We start from the raw sequence: 25354 nt of genomic DNA, 5'->3' as shown, positions 1-25354 counted from the left end.
TCGTGTGGCCACACGAATCCAAAATCGAATCCACGCACGCAGTCAGAGACACGCCAGCACTCAAACGCTCGAGCCCCCGGCGACCACACCACCACACAACTAGTAAACGCATATTCGCGTGTATTCTTGAACGATCGCGCGCGGACCGTGAATATGATAATTAATTTTTAGTGTATGGTAGAGGAACATGTTGTCTGGCGAATATGAGCATCATTCTTGATTGGTCCAACTGAAGGCATGAGTCGAGAGTAGAGAATTCCGAACGTAGCCGGTCTATGATCGCGCGAGTGGTGGGTTAATGCTTGCGACCGCGGTTGTAAAGTTATAGGTTCTGAAAAGTTCACTTAAGTAAGGGGGTGTTTTAATGTTGGTGAAATTGCGAGCGTAGGTGTGTGTGGATGATTGAAATTGTAATGTAAGTTCGCGTTTTGACCAGGTTTGTGTTATCGCGAAAGTTAGGGGCGTTTGTGCGTTTTGGATGTGAGTGTATATGAGAGAATATGCACTTGATTGTGTTAGTGAGTATGAGTATGAACCTAACTTAAGATATAGTAATAAAAGGAAAAATAACATGCCGAATGTTTCTTTTTTAGGTCACTAACCGTGCAATGCAGAATGCCCAAAAACTCTGAACTAGGCCTCGTCGAGTCCAGTCTGTCCGTCTCGTCCTGTCGTGTCTGGGGTTTCCAGGTTACATGCATTCACCAGATGAGACTAGCTTATGTCAGTTTACTTGTGCACTGGTTTCGTGGAATCGAGGCGATCATCGAAATGATAGATCCTACGAGTGAATGCACTTGGCCCAGTCACCTGTCAAGCATTTGTGTATTTGTTTGTGTTGAGGTATATGTGGAGCCTGTAAATAATATTTTAATACGAATATTATTGTATTTGTTAAAATAAGAAACGTGTACTACTTGCAGTTTGTTGATCGTTCCTACTTATCTGATTCCATCGAGTATGAGAATACATCTCCATTGTTCTAAAACCTGGCGACGTCTGATGGCAGAGAAGAATCATTGTTGGCAGCAATGTTGCTCTTCTTGGATGTATGAGCTCGAAAAGGTCATCACAAGAATATAACGCATGAGACCGAAAATAAATAAAAATAAAATAAAAAGAAGAGTTAGTATTGTTATTGAGTATTAATAATGCGCCGATTTTTTTCGAGAGTTGTCTTACTGGAGCTGTAGAGCTAATTGATTCAATTAAGGCATGGACCTAGACTTCTGGAATCGAGGATAGAGACTTCAGGACGTGAACGACTCATAAATGCGCGAGAGCGGGGGACTGTAGGTTCACGCTTAAGACTGCATTTGAGTGATTACAAGTGCTGAGACGTTCATATTATCACCGAGATGTTATAATGTCTGGAAGAGCGCGAGTATAGGTTGCGTGGATGGTCGCGAAGGGCTCAAGCATTTTTATATTTGTTTGTCGCGTGTATGTGACTTTGTGTGTATACATTCGATTTTTATGTAGTTTAGTGAATATGAGCATTATATTTTTGATTGGTCCACCTGACGGCATTGGACTTATGCTACTAGGGCCTAGAATAGGGGATTCCGGACGAAACCGATGCATGATCGCGCGAAAACGGGCATTTGGAGGTTCACTCTCGAGACCGGGATTGTTAATTTAAAAGTGCTAAACCATTCACTTAGTCACCGGGGTGTTATACTTTTTACGAGATCGTGAGTGTGGTCGCGCGTGGATGATCGCGAAGGACTCGAGCGTTTGTATGTGGACGTTTTTGTCGCGTGTGCTAGTATGTAACTTCGCGTGGACACATTATTTTTGTAAGCGTGTGGCCATTCGCATGTTCGCGTATTCTTCAATGACCGCGCGTGGACGTCTTATCTAGTTTTTATTTCTATTGGTCCAACTAACGGCATGAATTTGGGCTGCTAGGATCAAGGGCGGAGACTTCCGGACGTGACCGATTCATGATTACGCGAGCTTAGGTTCTTAGGTTCCAACGTTCACCTAATCAATCGGGATGTTTGAATATTGGCGAGAACGCGGGCGTTCGTATTTGTGACCAGGTTTGTGTTATCGTGTAGGCCACGTTTGTACATTTGGAATGAGAGATTGATAGTGTATATGAGAGAATAAGAAATTTGCTTGCAGAGAGAATTGGGCCCTAAACCCACATTGTATATTATTTGACCATGGCAGTGGATAATAAAGGTCGCCAAGTTAAGTACTAAAATTGATCACAATGTAGCTTAACTAAAAAGAAAATATTCGTATCCCAAGTTTCTGTGATATAATCACTGTAATACTGCTTTGGTGGAAAAGCCCCCGGACCACATCAAGGTACAGTATCATGCCGAGGGAAGAACTTATTAGGACCTTTATTTATCAAAATAACAAGCATTATACAAAAAATCGCAAAATGTTCATGATCAAATTGCGCGTTCCAGAGTGCACCGTGGTGAATTTATCTGTGTGTTTCCTCTGGCAAGCCGTAGTGCGTACTGGTTGTTTCGTTGTGTAAAGGAGATAGTGTTAGCTTACTGGATGCTAATATTGTGATTTTTTGTTGATGATTTGATGCGAGTTACTTCGGAAAGTTTATTTACGAAGTTATAGAGCATTTTTGCACTACCAGGGGAAATTTAAAATACTTGGTCCTCGGAGCTAACGGAGAAAAAGTTTTACGTATCATCATGCTATAAACACATTTTCCATAAAATAGATTAATTGTATCCACATTAAGCCCGGCTTATTTTATGTGCGGCTAAACGACGCAATGTGCATTTTACTTAATTTGTTTACGAATATCGCGGCTACACAAGTGAAAAGCTCCATTATTGTGACAACTCCGCTCTAAGACACCTGCTTGGTTAAGGTTCGAGCGTATTATTATTCATGAAAACATGGGGTAAAACGCACCTCCTAAGGAAATATGATCATAGCTTGGCTATGGAGCATTAATTGGGAGAATTTAATAAATATTCAACCAACATTTCCCCCTGTAATCGCAATCATAGCGATTTGAAAAATGTTAAAAATTTTAATGATTCACAACAACAACGGGATAAAAAGCTCGTTGAACTAACACGTAATTTTGGTTTTGTCGAGATTTCTGTCAAGTTGTCCCTGGGTTGGACATTACCCACCCATCTTTTTTTTCTTCAAGACTTCTTTCAAATCCGGTGTAACTATTTACCATAGCAATACAGAACATTCGTAGTCCGGTACTAATTTTGTCGAAAACCTTCAAGAAATTCAATATTCATCGTAAGTTCTACTTTCGCTGAAAAAAGTCTTATGTGCAGCGTCGTATGATTTTTGGATCCGGAAAGAAACCTACGAGGAAGGTCCTATAATTTTCAAAAGGACGCCTCAGACTTAAAAGCTTAAAATCTACATTAGCATCAAATATTTCATGGTTTTAAGATTATTTTCTTGAAGAGTCTATATTGGCATAATAGATTAATCAAAACACATATTTGTTCTCTACTAGGGATTTGCTTTTGGTCTCAGAGGCGACGCGTCGCACAGTGGCGGCTCTTCAAACAAAAGTCGGACAAAACCTGAAATGTTACCTAATTTGGCTAAAAATCACAATTTAAGTTAATTTTGAGGTGGAGCTCATTTTTGATGTCAAAAGTCGTAAAATATTAAATGCATTTTTCCATAGAGTGTCATTGAACCTTTCTTATAACTATGATACCGTTTTCATGATAGATTTTCCGTTACTGTTCACCAATGTCAACAATATCATAAAAAATAAAGAACACTACTTAAAAACCATTGTTGAACGTGTTGGTTTACTGTAGATTGTCTAACTATTTTACACAAAACACCATGCGTCTCCATATCAAAATCAAAATCTGCTTAAAACTTTTTGCGCACCTAGGCGCAGAACGAGACCATGATATTCGAAAAGTAGAGGTAATTTCACATAGAATGTATACTTGGTGACCGTTCCGAACTGATTCCGAAATTTGTACAGAATACATTAGTGAACAAAGTATTTTTGATCTGACCACCTTAAACATATTTAAACTAAAAAGTTGTAGTTCCAAGCAAATTTACCAAATGAATTTTACTCACTAACCAAGTTCTTTCGTTCCTCTACACAATGAAACTAGTTGTGCTAAAATCGGACCAAAATCAAAAGAGCAACATGCATTTGAAGTGAACAGAGCATTGGTGGTTTCGGAAATGAAAATCATTAAAAAATCCAGACTTTGGTACGCTTAAACTCGTGTTAAAAATCGTGTTCTTATCCAATGATCGTAAAATTTTGAATATACATCATTCAATACATAAGAAATTTAGGAAAAATATAAAATATCAATTTTTCAAAAATAAATTTTTGAGGTTTTGGCCAGCCTCCGGCCACTGTGCGTCGGTACGTTCAACCTATTTGTTGAACAGGTTGCCAAAATCAGACGACCCGAAACCCATTTTGAGTTAACAGTAGCACGATAACTATTTCAACTAATATCCAAACCTTGAAGTTCGACAATTCCTAGAGCATTTTTTTCAAAACGACGTACCTACCTACAAAGAGTGACTTTCTTTGTTTACTTTCTCTTCTGTTAATATGTAATTCGGTCGCTTCAACATTTATCCCTCAACTCTTTGCATGATATGCTAGTCAAAACCACCGCCTTTCGATCTGTACTGTGAAATAAGTGATGTAGTGACGCCGTAAAAATCGAAAAAGAAAGAAAACAAAGAGAGTCACTCGTTGTAGATGTGTCGTTTTGAATAGAAGCTCTAGATTTGATCTGAACCATAAACCAACCCAGCGTCTCCAGCGAGTAGAATTCAGAGATTTTCTACTTTCCCATGACCGGTTTAATCAGAAACTTGCACGCATCTCGTACTCCCACCGCATGCTCTGGATGGAGACAGCTTGATGAGCGATGGATGGAATAGCAGGCTGAGTGTCATGGGCGACTGCTTTTTCTATTCTCTTTTGCACCGGTTCAAATCAAATATTGAACCAGCGTGCATTGTTGCGATGTCCACATGGGCGTTGGAACTGTGTGCAAAACGAGGGCTATTTATAATTTTCAAGCGCATTGCGTCATACGTTCATAGCTGTCGGTTGAACGCTTGTTTTCCTGGGTAGCCTAGCAAAATGGTATGTATTTGGTTGGCTCAACGATAATAATGAACCATCTGCTTTTGCTTCAAAGAAATTGTTTGTTCTTTGCATTTACATACTGAAAATATATCAACTGATGTTACATATTTTTTTGCTCTTGTTCAATGGTAAATTGAGCATTCTGCAAAGACTTTTGTTGAACAATTCATTGATGGGTTTTGACAACCAATTTGTTTTGCTCAGATCCTGCGTGCAGTTTCCTGTCACAAATTCTATGGTCCGATACTATTCGTTAGATGTTGGATGGAATCGACGACGAAATAAGCATCTGATCAGAAACGTCTCATGGAATCGAATTAGAGACGTTTCTGATCAGCTGCTTATTTCGTGACGTTTTGAAGGCCCTCGTGATATATTGAACAGGTTGACGGTTGTGTACTGTTGGCCTCATCAACCTTCTTCGGAGTCCTTTCAGTATTTTGGACACCACTCGGTCCTGGAACATCATCGTTTGTAGGATTTTTACCCGCCTTGTAACCAGTTTCGTGGGCCCTTTTATTGGTACTGGTAGCCTCCAAATTTTTATAAACATCCATTTGATCCGGTTCAACTTTCTAGGGAAGTTTTTTCCTTATAGGAGCATTCCCAAATTTGTAGTTCGGAAAAAATTAAACTCCTTCAGCGATTTCATTGATATCCCATCAACACTGAATGTAAGTTCTACATGACGGTTATTTATAATTTTCCTCAAAAAGATCTACCATTTATCCACCATCATTTTGAGCTTCTAAAAGAGCCAGTATGTCAGATTCTTCATTGCTATCACCTGAACTCGCAGGGAAGAATCCGATTAGTGTCTCCGGTTGCGGGCTATGATCCTCATCCACCGCAACAAGCTCTGCACCCTCCCAGGAAATTGTACTAGCTATTATGCTTTTAACCCATTCCGATGTTTCCTGATTTTCACAAATGAGAATCAAGTAACCTGGCCTGGCAATTCCCAAAATTGGGTGTTAAATTCTCCTTGCGCTGGTGCATTACTCTATTTAGAACAGTTTTTTGCGTTGCAAGCAACTGCTCCATTGATAGCTCTAAGTTAGGGTAGTCCTTTGGCAGTATGCCTACCAGAGTTAAAAATATTCAAATTCATTGAATGAAAATTGATCATATTCAGCCGCATTCATTTTCAATATTCAGTGACGCAGCTGAAAACGTCAAACGAACAAATCGCCCATTCATCCATGCAGATTTTCATTCGGTACCGATTATTACACGAAGCGACCGTGCAGCAACGAATCAAACGCATCAAAGTAGACCCTGGCATAATGCAAGCGATGATGATTGTTGTTTCATATGCTTCACCAGCATTTGTAAACATTTTCCTAGATAATCAGTGAAATGAATATATCGTACGATATTCAACTGAATGAATAACATGGATATTTGAATGAATATTTTTTCTATTCACCGCGAGTCGCATCAGGTTCATTTTCAGCCGTCAAAAAAAAAACTTCGATTATTTTTAACTCTGATGCCTACACTGTTAACTACCTCCCTATACGATGGTTTTACCCCTACCCTCTGTGTCTTTCGGTTGTCCAGAGGACTTTCTAATTTCCTTTAAATGCCGTTCCCTTTCAAAGGCATTTTCGGTCCTAGAAGGCGACCCTGCTGTTTTGGACAGACTATTGAAGCTTGAACTTGTGCGACCACCCCTAGCTGCTACTTCGTTATTGTTATCGTTATCGATCTGGACTAGCTGAAGTTGCACAGGGAATCAGTAGATGATTATGCTTGGGAGTAGCGAAATATCTTTCAATGTGCAACTCCTGGTAATCCTAAAGTGTTTATTGATCAATTCCGGCGCCGTCCAGGCCCGAACGTAGATCGCGGAAGGAAAAGGAAGTTAGTCCGATACTTGCTTTTGCTAGAGGCCGTATATACTACTGCGCTCTCCACAAGTATCACTGGATGAGGATATTTGTTAGTAAGTATAGAAGTTGGATTCTACTTCTTTTTTACCGACGCCAGAGAGGTGACTCCACTATCTGGACGAAATATCGATCCATCAACTCATGGACCGGGACCAACGAACGACTTTACATCCCTTCCGAAGGAAGACGTGACCACAGATTTTTTCACCTCGGAAAAATCTCAACGACCTCGGTTGGTATTGAGCCCAGGCCAACTGGAATGAGTGGCGGTTACGCTTACCACTCAACCACTCTTTGCTTTTTTGGACAGACTATTGAAGTAGAATAAAAGAACACAGGCAATCAGACTACTTGAGTTCATCTAAATACCAGCAAATCATATTTATTTACTATTAACGGAAATTGCGTTCTGTTAGAATTTCATCATGTTATGAGGACCGGGAATGGATGATTCACGTACGTCAGTAAATTAATCACACCTTAATTTCTCCAATCCGATCTACCCGAATAAATCGAAGCCAACGCACGAATTGAATACCGGAAAAAAGTTACCTATGAAAAATTACCTATTATTCTATCATATACGCCAGTTCTGCATCCATTCCGAGACCCAGCAGTCACAAATACTCAGACAAACACATACACAGATACATATACGACTAGCACATAGTACCAAAAACTACATTTATTACTACACTAACACTAATAGGTTTCTACTTTTCTACGTCTTGATTTAGCCTGCACACAATGACGAAGCCGACCGATAAATCGACACCTCCACTGCGAGCCATGTCCACCGTCCACGAACACCGCCATTAAGCTTTGGAACAATGTTTGCAAACACGGCCCACAGCAGAAGTCAATCCACGTCGACCTGCCAGCGCGCACAGGCTAGTGGTTGATCATTGATTAAAAAAATAAAAACGGCCCATAATCCCTCTCAGAATCCTCCATGTACCAGTATTGAAGCGTAATGCAATAACCATCTTCTGTGAGAGGCTCTTTAGCACTGATGCACAAAAAAAGCTTGATGATGTTTGGAAAGGCGAAAGGTTTTAACCCCTATACAGGGAGGAATATATCAAAGTACATCTTGCATTCGCCGACTAAGCCGAACCAATGTTCGATCTCGCTAGCTCTGATTAGCTTAAAAATAAACTCCTCTTCTTGTGGGACATCAAGCTTAGCTAGTGATTTGTTGAGGACAAAATAGTGTTTTTGGAGCTATCGTCAATCCAGCGCTAGCTAGGTCGTCACTTGTGTACTTTCTAAATGTATTTCATCAATTAATATTTCCTTGGCCTGATATATGGCAAATCGACGAGAACATTTCAAATGGGCCGATAAACAAAACGTAAACAATTCCGGTTAATACTTACTTCAAATGGACACTAACAAAGCTTTATACATACCTTAAATAAGACGATTCTGAAACCTGGCTGTTGGGGAAATAATGGATTATCGAAAAGGCACATAAGCAAAATAACTTGTTTTGCTTATGTTCCCTTTCACTTCCCCTCAAAAATTAACGGCTCATAAACACCAAACAACAAAACGGAAAAAATTGTTTATGGGCCCTTTTCTTAATGAAAAAGACTATACTTGAAAAGGGAACAAAAACATCGCAACACCAAGAAAGGGATCAAAATAAACGTCACATAATCATTTGCTGTAAACAAAAGGGCTCACCCGCACGCACTATAAGCAAACGTCTCGCCGAAAAGGGAGTATGGGAGAGGGCACAAAACCAGTGCGATGTTTCAAAAGGGACCAAAACATTTATCTACAAAAAACGTTCAAAATACAATTGTTTTAATAAATCTGTTATATTATTCGGAAAAAATGGTTAATTTAACACGGCATTGAGTTGTTTGGTACTTAAATCAAGCTCCTGTTCATAAATGGGAATATAAAGTACGAGGTAATTTTTCAGACGCCATTTTCTCAACACGAGCATATTGTATATAATGCCTTATGAAATGTTGACGTCGAAATATGCTAACAGGCTATCGTCACAAATAAACATACAAATACTAAGTAGTTAGTGGTGACTTCTGATGCGATTAATCAAAACGCGCATTCCATAGCTAATTTAATGTTAATTCGATTGAAAAAATGGTTAAAAATGGTTTAAAAACACGTATTTCAAAGTGCCTTATTCCATCTAAGCCTTATGAACCCGGTTTCTCCTCTTTGGCGGAACCGATTAGAACCAGAATTTTAAAATATTAGACTATTCGAACACGAAACCAAAGAATCCGTTCAAGCAAGATGAATTAACGATCATCTTGATTACCATTCTCCATTTGTTCAGGTGTTATTGTTGTGAATTTAGAGGTCTAATTGCAACTTTGGATGCACGTGAATCCAAGAATCAGCAACAAATAACGGTGGGAAGCTTAACCATTGTATACTGTTGCCATTTTGACAACATACCGAATTTTGTGATAAAAAGCCCAAGAGGGATAGATCGTATCTGTCCCGAAAAATGCATACCAAGGGACAATTAAATTCATGCATTTAACAAAAAGACAGTGATACTATATCCTTCAACTTACCTTACTATATCGCCAGTTCCACTGTTAGCTTTCCTTGGAAAACGATCGACAGATGTACGCTCCTAGAACGTGGCGTTTCTATTTCCAGACATACGGTGTGCTAAATAAAACCAATTCTAATTACAATAGCAACGAAGCTCGCTTGAAATAATCTCCCTGAACACCTATTTATTATTTGCACCACTTCTAGACTTCTCTTGTTTCACTTTTATGTTTTTACAATATTGTAAATAATGAATCATTTGCACGATCGATACGCTCTGTATGTTTCTTTCTTTGTTTTGCTTTGCTGACAGAAACGTCGAAAATTATGATGAAATCCCGGATGATTCTGCAGAAACAACGCAATGTTGTGTACACTTGTTCACGTAGCGCTAGTGCTCCAGTTTACCGTCCCTGTTCTCGGGACGCAGAATCACATATACACACACAAACAAAACCAGCTAACTCGGAATCCAATAATTTCAGCTGCTGCTTCCGTTTTTGGTTGTACCTTCTAGGCACTATGCTTCCCTTTTCGATTAGCTCTGCTCCCGGCACCGCAAATTGGAAGCAAGGCTAGTTTTTCGATTCGTTTTCCGATCGGAAAAATACCGTGACCGTACGTAACTACTCTTCTTCCCCGCGACCGCCTTATGCCTACATCTTCCGCATCCAACTACGCTCTTCACAAACACCGCTGTCGGGAGGAAAAGGCCTGCTGAAAACCGCACCGACGAGCGAAGCGAAAATTCTTAACACCCTCAAAAAGATTTGATTCATACGCGACGGAACGGACAGCACTCCGGTAAATTCTACTACTACAGGAGGAGACAAAGCTTCCGCTACCGAACGTTACCACTTTTGGTCGGTTCCGAGTTAGGTGCGGGTCGAAATTTTCCGATTTTTCGTCACAAGCAAACACACACGTTTTAGTTCCGGAGTTGCAAACGCGAAAACGTAATGGCGATTCATCTGACCCGAGCGAGTAGTGCCTCGCAAGCTACGGGAGTGAACGAGACAGGTAGCATATGTCGCGCATCATCGAGGTATAGTTGATGGTGTCTCAATATGAAGTCAAGTCGCACACTGTGAAGCGTAGTATGAAGCGATTTTGATGCATGGGCTATCATTGGAGCTATTGCCATCAGGGTTGATTGTCACGTGTTTTTTGGAAAAGGCTAAACACTCCATTTTTCAATCTTTCAAAACGCGAAGTTCTGATTCAAAATAGTGACAAATCTCGACAAACATATGATTACGGCTGAAAAGCCAACTGTCAAAATCCACTTTGAATGGAAATTCCGGACAAACCGTTACACGCCAATCACAGATGTTGATAATAAACGAAAGAGAAAAGCTTTCTCTTTCATAAACTGTTGTGAACTGTGTTCGACTAGTAACGGTTTGTCTGGAATTTCCTTTCAAAGTGGATTTTGACAGTTGGCTTTTAGGCCGTAATCATATGTTTGTCGAGAAATGTAAACAAACAGAGTTATTTGCAGTACAACCTGTGATTATTGCATGGCTAACGAATACCAAAAACCAGAACTCATTATTCCTTGTACTTATCAAAATGACAAGCATTATACAAAAGTCGCAAAACTTTCATGATCATATTTTGAAATTTTGTACTTGAGACCTTTTAAATTGAAAGTAAAATATTTCAAAATTTCTGCAACTGTTCATAGGCGCCTTATATAAACGGCGAAAGATTCATTTCATTCGGCTTTTAAGCCGTTTTTATATGTTTGTAGAGACATGGATAAATTCACTGCAAGGAAGATCGATAGTGCCAAACGAGGACGTGTTAATATTTTTTTTATAAAAGTAATTCAAAATCAATCTGAAGTTTTAAAGATTGAACATATTGTTATATTTAGAATGATGAGGTCTATCGGTTAAGGATAATTTTATTCTTCATGTAATGACCTAATTGGCAAATGCGTGAAGCAAATGGATTGTGCAGTCAGATTAATTGAATACAAAGTACTTAAACCTGCTATTGCGTCCCCCCCCCGGGGTCATCTGTTTTCCAAGCGATAGCACACCTAAGCGAAGAAATGATGTCGCGAAAACGAGCAAATCCCGTCAGCTTGATACATTCAATGCATATCCAAAATAAATCTAGGTTTTCCGCGAGAATTCCCAAGAACGGCTTGCTGATTTGTTTTCCGCATTGTATAAGAACCACATTTTTTTGCAAAAGCCCACCCGGATAGAATTTTACAATAGCATTTACCCTACAAACAATCATAAAACAATACATATTATAGCTATTACTGTTTCAACATTGTTCGATGCCAAGTTCTCAAAGTAGATTTACAATAAAATTTCATGTAACAATAAATTTCACTGTTCAGCAAAAAACTGATACAGTGCATTCACATTAAATTTTACTGTTTTCGAGAAAAAAATTTATGGAGAAAAATTGATTTTTTTAATGTTAAGATACATAACCACCCCCCTTTTTCACTGTAAAAGTCTATTTTACATTGAAATTTACTGTAAAAACGTTAAAGTTTATTGTTTTTGTATTGTAGCATAACACTAAAACTTACTATAAATTATTGTAAAATTACTGTACTGTCACAGTGAAAATCATGGTTTTGTTACTGTACATTTCTATTCGGGCATACATCCGATAATGCTATCGTCCAATTTGACGGTCTTCGCGCAGTGATTGCATGCACTTGTCATAGACTTTTCAACGGATCATACATTGTCGTGGAAACGCAATCTAGATCAACACTGACTGCTGTTGCGTAAAATTTCGATTGCAATTATTATCGATCTGTCACTCTGACGGTGCAACGTGTGCATCGGAGGGTCGAACTTCAGTGGTGCATGGAAAAACCAAATCCACTCTATCTTTAGTTTATCGTTGGCAAATGGGTTGTTGCATTGTTCGTAATAAATATAGCCCTGCATTAGGTAACAAATTTTTCGATTGCGTCCTCCGCTGTTTTTTTTTTCACAGCAAATAGAAAACAGCAGATACTTTTAAACCTCACAATATCAACAGTAAAAATAAAATACCGAGTCAGTTGATGCGATAAACATATCTTTTCAAAAATTCAAAATATTCGGAGCGATTGACACAAACAACTACCCCCTAAGAACGATTGGTCTCATAATCGTCCAACGAAGGACGTTTCGAAAAAATGTTTAGGGTTTCTCTCCAGTGAGCAAATTTTCTGGCAGAGACCACTCTTTTAGATTTCTGTAAGTCTTGGTTTGGCAGCCCTGTCCGATTTCTGCGCGTATCCTGTCGAGTTAGTTGAGCTAGGGCAAACTCGGCTTCGCTCGCGTTTTCTGGCAAATTTTGACAGGAACCGAGCAAAACCCTGGCATAACTCGGACATAAACTGTGCAAAGATCCTGGCAATTCCTACCTGGTAGAATTCAGCACGAATCGAGCAAAATATCTGACAAAGATGTGGCAGGAAGCGTGCAGAGATCTTGACCGTACATTTCTGGCTGGATTCTGGATAAAAGTGATCGGTTGGTTTAACCGCTTCTGTCAGAAATGGTTGTTGCATTTCAGCGAATTCGTTGCCAGAATTCTCGTACAAATCGCGCAAAATGCTCGCAGAAACTCTGCCAGCATCAATTTCGCTTTGCCCACCTTTTGCTAACTTTCTGCTTGCCACGCTGATTGGGTCAGTGGGTTAAATATTCGTAAAAAATATACTGAGCCAACAATTCGATCGTGAACCGACAAATTGGCCTATATAACAAATGTACACAAACGGAGATTTGAGTAATATCTTAAAGAGGAGTAAAAATGCTTCATAATAAATATAAAAACTCAATGATTCACACTTCATGAAAATCAATAAAAAAAACAAAACGGCGGAACCGACTTTCGACTGTAAACAAGCCGCCAGGCGGATTACGCCTCTGCATTTCTAAGGTAGTGTGTACGGGCGAAATTGACAGCATCATTGTTTACAAAGCCCGTAAACAGAGTCGCCCTAAACAAAAACCAACTGCTTGATACGCCCGGGAAGAATAACAAATTTTCCCCTCCGGCGAGCACGGCGAAACCCACATTTGGTTTTTGTTTTCTGGCGACACTGCAGGGCGAAATTGTGAGTGGTCAAAATAAGAGGGCGACTCAAAAATGGCCTAATCAACATTTCATAACAACACTCGGCGAAATATATTTTTTTTCAATTTTATCAATGAAAACGTTATTATATAAAATATTTTCGTAATGCTTCCGAAAACTAGTATTGTTTTGAAGTGTTTCAATACATTTGAAAGCGCAGTATGCAAACACTGTTAAAATACGATTTAATTTTTTGAAGCTAATTTTCAAAGCTATTTTTCTCGATTCGATATCATTGCGTCTTCGGCCCTTTGGTCGGTTCATGATCGAATTAATTCAAATTTTGCAGTTTGGCCCTTTGCTTTTGCAGAAAATAAACGAAAATATTAATCTTCGATGTTTTTTGACAGCACTGAGTGAGTTATCATTGTTCACGAATAGTTACTTTTCTCATCCGTGTTTGTTGTTAATATCTAAAGGAAGGTTAATATTCTTCGTGATAGAAATCGAATAAGCTATTTTGAATAATCTACGTTTGCTATATCCATCTGGCGATGGGAGAGAACGAAGACTCTTACGAAAAATTCTATTCGGAACAGGACGAAACTATTGACTGGACCAAGGAAGCCAACGGAGTAATTCAAGATATCGCTCGTCACGCAAAGGAAGTTAAAATTTCTGACCAGCTTCTGCCAACGGACACAGCTGCGTTTATCAATTTACGCACCTTGGAAGGTATCGCAGTTTGCGTCATGCTGAATCATGAAGGGCTTCAGATTGTAAGCGATCGATTTGATTGCATGGACCAGCAGGATCCGGATAGCATGAGATTTGAAACACCCTATTCGTTGCTTTCTCATATAAGTCCAGCGTATGTCAACTCATTTGGAAACTGTCTTGCGGAAGCACTAAGCAAGCAATTGCAGGATAGGTTAGCAGATAACGGTATCCAAGTGGAAAGTGATGGTTTCGACTTGGAAGATGGGAAGTAGTTTCTTATAAGGCGTATTAAAATTCTGGTTATGCTTTAAAAAGTTTTATTTCGATTTGTTTTACGTTACCTGATGAATCGATAGGAAATGTGAGTTTAAGCATTATAAAAAATGTGCACTTTGTAAATCGAACCATATTTATTGAAAATCAATCTAATTACTCCAATCTAAAATTTTCCAGTGAAAGCGATTCTGCTTCGGTACTTACGTTGGCATTAACCTTTTCAGAAACAACCATAGAGCTGTCGTCCGATTGATCTGGGCTATCGTCTTCTAGATGGCACAAAAACTGATCATCTTCATACGTGGGGAAAAAATATTCGGGTTGATCCCAGTATTGTGATTCTCCGATACTGAAATGAGCAGCTTCCTTAAGATGCACCAGCAGATGATCCTTAGTGCAAAACTCTTCACGACAGAGTACGCATCTCAATACATGCATTTGTCTTCGAATGTAATTCACAATCTTGACCCGCTGATAGAAGTTCAAACCGATTACATGGGAATCAAAATCAAAGTTGTGATCTGTTTTCATGTGATCTTTCAGACACTCAATCTTCGGTTCGCTAATCGAACAGAAAAGGCAGGTTGTTGGCTGTTCTTCACCATACCAATCGGACCAATCTGAATCTGAGTCTTCTGAATGGAAAGGTGAGTTCTCATTGGCTCGCATTTTTGTCGAAACCGGTGGTTTTGCAGCAGGTTTCTTGAGCCGATCGTTCTTATAATTGACCAAAAAGAAACGATCGTAAAATTTCAGATCAGGATTTATTCGCTTGTGTCCTTTTTTTCTCATGTGCTCCTTGAGTGTAGGTCTATCCTTGAATATTTTTTCACAGAATATACATATTAATTGCTTCATCTTATCTCGTACAGTGTCCACAAGTTCATCTACGAAAACTAAATTCTCCGCTTTGCCTAACAGCAAAAAGTGCTTTGTGTAGAGATGCTCCACAAAATCCGCTCTAGTTTCGGCTTGGTAATCTTTACAATATAAACAACCCCGATTAAAGTTGCGATCGGTTCGCTCAAATTGATGCCGCGTTAAAACTAATTCCATCATGTCACGCTTCAATCGCTGCCTTAATTCCTTATCCATCGGTTCAATATTACTTAACAGGAAGTATTTTTCTTTGTTCACGGGGGTACCATCAGGCAGTTGGTTCATAAACATAACTGAACAAAACTTTTCCAGTGGGTGTTCTCGAAAATGTTCCTTCCAAAATTGGCTATAGCTGGCTAAACAACTAACTTCATCAACGTCTGCAATCACTAAACGATGGATCATGTATAGATGCGCTAGGTACTGGTCCCTCGAGTCTCCTAGTCGAAAGTTGTATATATCATCGCACAACATGCAGGCTACCGATGTATCATCCGCCAATCTGGTTGCTGGAGGACTTCCGTAATCATCTTTGGAAAAAATGAGCGGACCAATTACCGAGGACTGCGATGGTGCCATGCCAGCATTATCCTCTGGAGTACCAACACCGGAAACAGAGGTCATTATATCATATAATTCTAACAGGAAGTCACAGAAACAGTCTGGATTGAGATTACTGAAGTTTATAAGGCAAGTAAAACAGAGAAAAATTTCAGAAAAATCCAAAGAACTCGTGTTTTGAACGTTGTGAGTGAGTTATGTGATGAGATTGTGAGTATTGCAACATATCATTTCAATGATTTCCATCGCTTTAATGTGCCTATGGAGCAAAACTCGTCAAGTTTGCGGCTGCTGCCTACATGTAGCTGTATTATTATAATGTGATGCACGAAACGCAAGATGAAGAGAAAGAAACGTGGGAACATTTGACACTTTGGAGTATTAGCTTTATACACGGCTTACACAGGGGTACAGCCTTGCGACAGTATTTCAGAGGCTGTCGTCTTCTTTTCGCTTGGACAGTTTGATGACCGAATCAAGCACGACAAACTAAACTGTTATGCGACTTGCAACGTTGCCGTCTTGTACCGCACACGACAATTTGCGCATACGTCTACAACTATAGTTAATGAGCGATGACAGCCTCAGTTGGTTTTGCGTAACATTTCTATCGTTCTTAGTGGTAGAACCGACACGTCGATGCAATCAAAGAACATTTTTTTCTGTGAAAGTCGTGCTCTGTACATTAGTTAAGCCCAGTACGGTGCGGAGTATAAAACGATTTAGGACCGATTTCTTCACTCTCGCTTAGCGCTTAAGCCAGGTTTAAACGTACTGGTAAACCTGGTTTAAAAGTTAAGAGAGGGTGAAGAAATCGACCCTTAGAATGAATGCTGCATGCAAGGTTTTCGTTTTTTTTTTCATTCATTTCCCAGACGGAATGACAACCAGCGGCTTTATTTGATTTGATTTTAAACAGCGAATTTTTAATTTCGTTCGAAATTGAAAACCTGAGCAAATATTTTTAGTCGTTGTGGTAGACTGTTATGTTGCGGGGGAGAATCGTTTGAGTGAAGCTGGATAGTAATTGTTCAGTAATGGTGATGTGAGTCGAATTGGCGTATCGGGGCAGAAAGCAATCGTTTAGAAGTACGTATTGCGGAAAGTTGGACGGTTTCAGAAAACGGATTTTTGATATGCCGTGTAGATGAAAATGCAGATTGCGCCTAGTCACGAATCATAGGTGAACATTAGGGTGGGACAAAAAATAGATTCCAGCTCCGAGCAACTTTTTAGGTACCATTTGGGTCCTAGAACAACTGTACAAATTCTCAGCTCGATCGGTGAAACTATATTTTTGCGCCCACTGTTCAAAGTTTACATGGGATTTTGCATGGGAAAGTCAACTTTTACAAAATAATTCCTCCAGGAGCCGCCCATTACATCCTAAAAATAAATCGTTATGTGGTTTGTATAGAAAATTTTACAAAGAAACAAAGTCTCGAAAACCACGAAACGATCTGATGCTTAAGAAAAAAGTTATCAAGCAGAAACCGATTGATGCTCTGATGATTGAAAAAATATTCATTTTTTCTAGCACCACTGCTGTTGGTTGTCCAATTATACGCAATTTTGTTTTAATCCTCTCTTAACGTATCTAAATCGTTTATCTATACTATTTGGTCACTTCGCAAGGTTTTGAGGGATAAATTGAGGCTTCTTTTTACATAATAAGAGAAAGTTAAAAATTTTGTATATAATTAGACCAACGTTGATTAGACCGTCAGAAGCAGTGATGCTATGAAAACTGAAATTTTCATCAATCTTCAGGGCATCAATCGGTTTTTGCTTAATAACTTTTTCCACAAGCATCAGATCGTTTTGCAGTCTTCTAGACTTTGTTTCCTTGATAAATTTCCTATAAAAATCAGACTGTTTATTTTTTGGAGATAACGGGCAACTCTTGGAAGAATTAATTTGCAAAAGACAATTTTCCCATATGAAATCCCATGTAAACTTTAAACCGTGGGCGCAAAAATATAGTTTCACCGATTGAGCTAAAAATTTGCAGAGTTGTTCTGGGAGCTAAATGGGACCCAAAAAGTTACTCGGAGCCAAATTTTATTTTTTTCATATAACCATGTCTCACTCTAGTGAATATGAGTTATGAGGCTTTTTTTTATTTCATCGGAAAGTTAAAAAATTGGGTTGCTACGATAGAGAAATGCATAATATAGTTAAATTTAATTGTAAGAGGGGCGTGCCGCCGATTTCAGGCTCCTGAAATATTTTCGTGATTTGTTGGTTATGCTAATTTGTTTGAGGTGATCGACAAGCTGATGATTTTATTTGTTTTATTATGCCACTCAATAGCAAACGTGTTTGTCGAGATTGTCCTAACATTTTGTACTTTTCAAGGTACAGGCACACCTCGAAATAGGGGACGTTGGGAGGTTGTGAAGCATTGGGAGTTGTGAGCAGCGCTAAGCCATAAATAATTAAAATGTGGCAACTACTGTTAAATGTTTTTACTGTCATGACCTCATTTTCTTATTAGCAATTTTATCCGAAAACAAGGATCATACCACAATTTTAATCGTCCCGTGCCGCAACCGCGAATTCAGGAGGTTTAGCGTGAATCAATGGTCACCTATCCATTGCGAATCAGATCACTTTTCTAACTCATATTTAGTTTATCTTAGTTTTTAATTATCTTAAAATTTAACTTCTATGGGCCCATTAAAAAATAAGAAAAAATGCCTTTAACATTGCTAACATAGCGTTCGTACTACAGAATAATAAAAATAAATTTCAATCACTTTTTATATTTAATATGGAATGTATTATTATTGTTAGTGGTGAACTGCCCTAATACAGCACTTTTTTAAAAAAAATGATGGCTTTCATCATCAAGAATAGTTGAAAATGGTTTGTAAAAATATTTCCTCGGTCTCGTATTTAAAAACTTTTAAATAAAAAAATATATTTCATGTTTTAAATTTTTATTTTAAATTTTAAAGTTCCAAAATTATTAAATCCTTAACTTTCAAAATTTTCTAATCTTCAATATTTTAATTTTTTTCCTTTTCCATTCAAAATATTTAAAATTTCAAATCTTTGATTCTTTAAATTTTTAAATCTTTAAATTTTTGAATTTTAAAATTTCTAAATTTTTGAATTCTTAAATTTTTTAATTCTTAGATTCATCATTTTTTCATTTTCTCATATATTAATCATATGATTTTTTAATTCCGAAATCACTAGTGTTGCACTTTCTGGCAGAAGTGGGAATGAACACGTCCAGTGGCCGGCTCTTTCGCTGGAAAATGCAACTTACTGCTCCGGGGTTGTTCATTAAAAAACGGCATTAGAAAACTGACTATTTATTTAATCAACTGAATCCATCATGCTATAAATCAATTGCCCAAAACAACGTAATGAAAACTTACGACTGATGTTAAATGACATCCAATGAAAATCGTGCCAGAATTCTATCCTGGGCAAATTTTTCTACGTTTGAAAACTGCGTTTTATCATGCCTAAAGCACGTCCAAATTAATGCGCATGATTAGCATAACAGTATTCTGGTTGCAGTTGAAAATCGAAAAATTACCTTGCACCTTTCGTTTTTCCCTATTTGCAGAGTGGGCAACTACAGCGCATCTTGTGTACATGTTAGAGAATCAACTTGCGCATCATTTACACCAGTTGCGCTTTAGTTCCGCACGCTGAAAATAGGAGAAAAATCAAAAAGCGCAAGTTCACTATTTAGATTTTCAACTGCAACCAAAATATAACTGTTATGCTGAAAAGTACATTTTACACGATCGTTCGCTTGAACATGCGTTGATCCTTAAGCGGACCTTACACGAGACAGAAATATTGTCAATAAATATATTGATAAGACTGCTTCAATCCACCAATCTCAATTAAATTCTAAAGAATCAATCTATGATTTATTGTCAATATTTCTGCTCGTGCAGGGTCCGCTTTAGCGCAAATTGTTGCCGCTGCGCCGATTCAAACTCCATGCAAATGTTCAATGGTGACATTCATCATATGACAGCCCTAGACGACAGTTTTACCAGTTTGGACGAGGAATGTTATCCCTCTCAAAAGGCTGTCACCGGGACAGTTTATGCGAAACAGCAGACACAAAAAATGGTAAACCGACAGCCCATTCGCTCGCTACGTTTAGCGTAGAATATTCTCAACAAAACGAGCGCGGTACAGACTGTCACCAAACAGCACTTTTTCTCACAAGATTGCATTGTTGCCATTACAGTTCGGCTTGGCGAGCGAACGTGCTGTAGCAAGAGAGCGTTGAGCACACATAGCGACATCGGATTCTGTTGCACAGCGACAGTAGTAAAAAGGCAGTCATATTGGTAAGCCTGGGCTTACATATCCCGGTCAAAAAAAAAAATGCGGACGAACATGCGGTCAGGCGATTTAAACATTTCTCGACAAACATATGATTACGGCTTAAAAGCCAACTGTCAAAATTCTCTTTGAAAGGAAATTCCGGACAAACCGTTACTCGCTAAGCACAGTTCATAGCAGTTAATGAAAGAGAAAACTTTTGTTTACTACCAACATCTGTGATTGGCGAGCATCGGTTTGCCAGGAATTTGCCTTTCAAAGAGAATTTTGACAGTTGGCTTTTAGGCCGTAATCATATGTTTATCGAGATTTTGACGTTTGACTAAACTCGCCTGTGCTAATTGCCCCTACGAAAAAAATGCAATTTGCGAATGCGCTTTAAAGCCAATTTCAATATTTAGACAAATTTTCTGGCAGCTGAAATGGACTTGGTTGTTTTTCGCGTTTTTCAAACATGGCGGTTCATGTTTGGCTTAAGCTTAAAATTGTTTTTTTAATAATTGGCATGTTCTCGCTTGAGTTTTGTTTGTTTCGTGCACTTCATTAAGCCAACAAATGTGGGAAATTGTGGAATCGCGTGTAACTATAGTAGAATTTTCATATTAGGCAACTAAGGGCATGTTCAGGAGCGTGTTATTTTATATAGGAGTTTCAAAGTAGAACTGGAACTGAAACAATCACATCCCCAGCAAAGCGTTTGTTTTATTATTTCGAACAGTTTTGTTTCAAAATTTAAAACTGTTATACGACGCCGTTCTATTTGATGCTGATTTTAAAACACGTTTAGAACTGTGTTTTGAATACATGGAAAGTTTTCAGCAGAGACACTTAGAACCGATAGACTGGGGAAAAGTAAATTTGAATGCAGTAACGCTGAAGGCATGGCGAGACATGAATTTTAAACTGAATAGAACACCCGCTAAAACTGCTGCTGGGGACAGAAAGTTCCAGTTTTAAAATTTTCCGTTTTATTTTATAGAACTGTCAAAATTATAAATCTAAAACTGAAACTCTCCTGAACATGCTCTAAGGGCGATAAAATGGCCCGTTCCGTGGGCGATTTAAAGGCGGACAGGGCGGCAAAAAAGAAAAATACGGTGGCAAATCGCCCAAATGTTGCATTTGAAATAGCCCCCTAATTGCCAGCAATTTACTGGCAAATTGAGGAGCAATTTGCGCATCGGAGTTGGCAAATAGCTCCCCATCAGCCAGCAACTTGCCCTTTTTGACTGGGAACCGTAATTTTCTGTTCCCAGCAAAGGTTTTGGACGTCGGGATAGCTTCCCAGTCAAGGGCAAGTTGCTGGCTGACGGGGGGCTATTTGCCAACTCGGCACCAAAAACTCAATTCGCGGAGTACAGCAAGCCTCGTTTCTGTAAGCCGTGAGTTTTATACTTGTAAAATTAAGCATGGCGTCCGGGGCCTTTGAAGTAAACATAAACATCCGAACGAGCATCCTGATTCTTTGGCGCCCGATGAAAAGTGAGAAAAGGCCGAGCATCACCTCGGATCTACCGATTAGAACACTTCGGGACACTTTTTACCTAAACAAACGATTAAAATAACTATGACCGAACCGAAACAAAACAGAAAGTCCTACTACGTCATTTGTTTGTGTGTTTCTTCTTCATATACTTTTGTTTTTTTCGGCTTCATCAATGAAAAATGACAACCGCACTCACACATAGAACAAAACATGTGCACACCTGTATCCGTCTTGCACGATACGCACCTTCAAAATCCGTTGTCAACATTTTTATAGCATTAGGGCATGTCCAGAAGCGTTTTATTTTGTATAGGAATTTCAAAGTAGATCTGGAACTGAAACATTCACATCCCCAGCAGAGCGTTTTGTTTTATTATTTCGAACAGTTATGTTTTAAAATTTAAAACTGTTATACGACGCCGTTCTATTTGTTGCTGATTTTAAAACACGTTTAGAACTGTTTTAAATACATGCAAAGTTTTCAGCATAGACACTTGGACCCGATAGACTGGGGAAAAATAAATTTGAATGCAGTGACGCTGAAAGCATGGCGGAAAATGAATTTCAAACTGAATAGAACACGCGTTAAAATTGCTGCTGGGGACAGCAAGTTCTAGTTTTAAAATTTTTAGTTTTATTTTATAGAACTGTCAAAATTATGAATCTGGTACCGAAACACTCCTGAACATATGCCCTTAGACTGTGCACACTGACGAAATCAACTAGCAAGTTGACATAAATTGACTTTGACTGTGAGCCGTGTTTACCAACATTGCCTCGCAGCTTAATGGCAGTGTTGGTAAACATGGCTCACAGTAAAAGTCAAATTTATGTCGACTTCGTCAGCGTGCACAGCCTAATTTTTTGATTTTTTTTCGATTGCACGCAGAAAAATTAAGCATATTTAAACCAAAAATATGTGTTATTCAATCCTATCATTTTTTGTTTATTACTTCAAAACTTATTGGTCTGAAAATATTTTTTATCGCAATTACAATAATTTTTGCTTTCAATAAAAACATTTTTAATTTAGGTAATTTTGTTTTAATTCCAATAAAATATATTAAAAAATAGAACAATAACTTCTTTTATTCAAACCAAATATAAATTTTGCATTTGTTCAAACAATAAATTTTATTGAATTCATTAAATAAATTCAATATTAATTCTTCAAAAGGGCTAATGAGATTTTTGTAAACAAACTTCTTTCGCTCATTACTCCGCTGCCGAGTTGAATTTCATGAAAAATACACTTGAATCAACATATTTACCCTTGGTAGAATCAATTTCAAATGTTTTCTGTGTTGAAATTATAACAAAATAAGAGAAATCAGCAAAACAAAAGTTTGTTTACAAATCTTATTAGCCCTATTCAAAAGTTGATATGGAATTTATTGTCTGCCGACCAATAATTTTATTAATTGAATTTTATCCATATTTTTATTGAACCTACAAATCTTTTTTCTGCGTGTAAACAATCCACACTGAGAAACAAAAATATGCGTAGTTAGCATTCTTTCTATTCCCGTCTCTTTTATTCTGCTGTAATTTTTATGCATTTTCATGCTTAAACTTCTAGTCAGCATCGAATGAGTGGATAGACCGAATATGTACAATGTACAATACAATGCATACAATTTACAGCAGAAGAAACGAGAGGCAGCTAGAAAAGTATGCTATCGATGCATAAATAAAATTCTGCGTGCAGTGGCGAACGAACATTCCCAGTAAAGTTCAGCCGGAAATGAACTGGAATTCTGGCTGGTTCCAGTTCGTATACCGGCTCCAGTGACACAACCGATTCTATGGGATAAAGTAACGATTCACACGATACATCAAGATCCGTCAACGGAACGGAACGTCATCGGTACGTCAAGATATATTAAACGTGTTTTTAACACACGTATTCACACGAGACATCAGTCTTCCGGAACGTCACAGAACGGCAACAGCACGGACCGTCAACATTTCTCTCGAAGAATATTTGACGGACCTTGATGCTCGCATACATGCACGTTTCATGTGCTTACAATGCGCTTGACGTTTGTTGAATTTGTATTTGCGGGACATGTTGCACTCACAATTAATTTTAGTTAAGTAACCATGTATTATAACGAGAACAAAAAAAAGCGGAAAAACTTTCATCTAATGAAGAATACTTCCACAAAGTGATTACTAAGTTTAATTGCAATATTCTTAGGCAATTCAAGTGTAATTATATTAGCTAAATGGTGATACACAATCGTTAAAAGGAAGATCAAATTTCTCAACGAACACATTTGTCCGTGGTGGATGTCAGAAACGGAAGTGGCATTGCGGTATCATGCAATGTGTGAAAAAGTTATCAAAGGATATCACGATACGAATCATTGCGGATGTAACATCCTGAAATTCTAAACCTACAAGAAAACCAATCTTATATAACGAATTTTGTTCGTTCAAGGTGTGGACATTTTGTGGTCAGTTGAAGCGGCAGAAGACGGTTTGTATCAAGTTAGGCACTAAATTCCAAGCACCAAAATTTTTAGTGCCTAACATTTTGCGATTGCAGAGCCACCTATTAGCAAATAGCAGAAACCAGTGTCAAGTTAAGCACTAAATTCCTAATGTTAAGTTATTACATTCTTATGGATTCTGAATATCTTGACCTGACATATGGGACATGAGCAGGACCACCGCACACATATAGCTAGTTCCATTCCTAAGATGCCCAGCAATCTTCTAGCAAAATGATTTTCCTAGACTCTCGGTCTTACTCGAGATATCCACCATACAGTGTCATTGTTTACATTCTTATGGATTCTGAATATCTTGACCTGACATATGGGACATGAGCAGGACCACCGCACACATATAGCTAGTTCCATTCCTAAGATGCCCAGCAATCTTCTAGCAAAATGATTTTCCTAGACTCCTCGGTCTTACTCGAGATATCCACCATACAGTGTCATTGTTTACATTCAAATGGATTCTGAATATCTTGATCTGACATATGGGACATGAGCAGGACCACCGCACACATATAGCTAGTTCTATTCCTAAGATGCCCAGCAATCTTCTAGCAAAATGATTTTCCTAGACTCTCGGTCTTACTCGAGATATCCACCATACAGTGTCATTGTTTTCATTCAAATGGATTCTGAATATCTTGACCTGACATATGGGACATGAGCAGGACCACCGCACACATATAGCTAGTTCCATTCCTAAGATGCCCAGCAATCTTCTAGCAAAATGATTTTCCTAGACTCTCGGTCTTACTCGAGATATCCACCATACAGTGTCATTGTTTACATTCTTATGGATTCTGAATATCTTGACCTGACATATGGGACATGACCAGGACCACCGCACACATATAGCTAGTTCCATTCCTAAGATGCCCAGCAATCTTCTAGCAAAATGATTTTCCTAGACTCTCGGTCTTACTTGAGATATCCACCATACAGTGTCATTGTTTACATTCTTACGGATTCTGAATATCTTGACCTGACATATGGGACATGAGCAGGA

General features: G+C 38.4%; 3 protein-coding genes and 1 long non-coding RNA gene across 10 annotated transcripts in view; 2 read left to right on the top strand and 2 right to left on the bottom strand.

The window, feature by feature from the left end:
* Positions 1-10521, bottom strand: part of LOC131693692 (uncharacterized) — a 43326-nt gene extending 32805 nt beyond the window's left edge. Inside the window, exon 1 of the mRNA XM_058981742.1 lies at positions 9564-10521. The gene's annotated coding sequence lies outside the window, so the exon portion shown is untranslated. The remainder of the gene's footprint in view (positions 1-9563) is intronic.
* Positions 10522-14021: 3500 nt separating this feature from the next.
* Positions 14022-14736, top strand: LOC131691514 (GSK3B-interacting protein). The gene has a single exon (XM_058978000.1). The coding sequence runs from the start codon at positions 14151-14153 to the stop codon at positions 14586-14588; it is 438 nt and encodes a 145-aa protein (XP_058833983.1). The 5' UTR covers positions 14022-14150; the 3' UTR covers positions 14589-14736.
* LOC131691513 (zinc finger protein 277) lies at positions 14708-16260 on the bottom strand. The gene has a single exon (XM_058977998.1). It carries the CDS (start codon positions 16093-16095, stop codon positions 14746-14748), a length of 1350 nt encoding a protein of 449 aa, XP_058833981.1. The 5' UTR covers positions 16096-16260; the 3' UTR covers positions 14708-14745.
* A 7523-nt stretch (positions 16261-23783) lies between these two features.
* Positions 23784-25354, top strand: part of LOC131690269 (uncharacterized) — a 44203-nt gene continuing 42632 nt past the window's right edge. For 5 of the 7 annotated variants that reach the window (XR_009305545.1, XR_009305543.1, XR_009305544.1 and 2 more), the window contains exons 1-2: positions 23784-24218; positions 24285-24323. This is a non-coding gene — a long non-coding RNA (uncharacterized LOC131690269). The remainder of the gene's footprint in view (positions 24219-24284; positions 24324-25354) is intronic. The other 2 variants (XR_009305546.1, XR_009305547.1) reach the window with 1 other exon arrangement.

Source organism: Topomyia yanbarensis, chromosome 3 (genome assembly GCF_030247195.1).
Source record: "Topomyia yanbarensis strain Yona2022 chromosome 3, ASM3024719v1, whole genome shotgun sequence".
NCBI lineage: Eukaryota > Metazoa > Arthropoda > Insecta > Diptera > Culicidae > Topomyia > Topomyia yanbarensis.
This window is presented reverse-complemented; position numbering and strand designations above follow the sequence as displayed.

Coding starts and splice junctions, on each gene's coding strand:
- LOC131691514 (XM_058978000.1), top strand. CDS start 14,151: ATGGGAGAGAACGAAGACTCTTACGAAAAATTCTATTCGGAACAGGAC.
- LOC131691513 (XM_058977998.1), bottom strand. CDS start 16,095: ATGACCTCTGTTTCCGGTGTTGGTACTCCAGAGGATAATGCTGGCATG.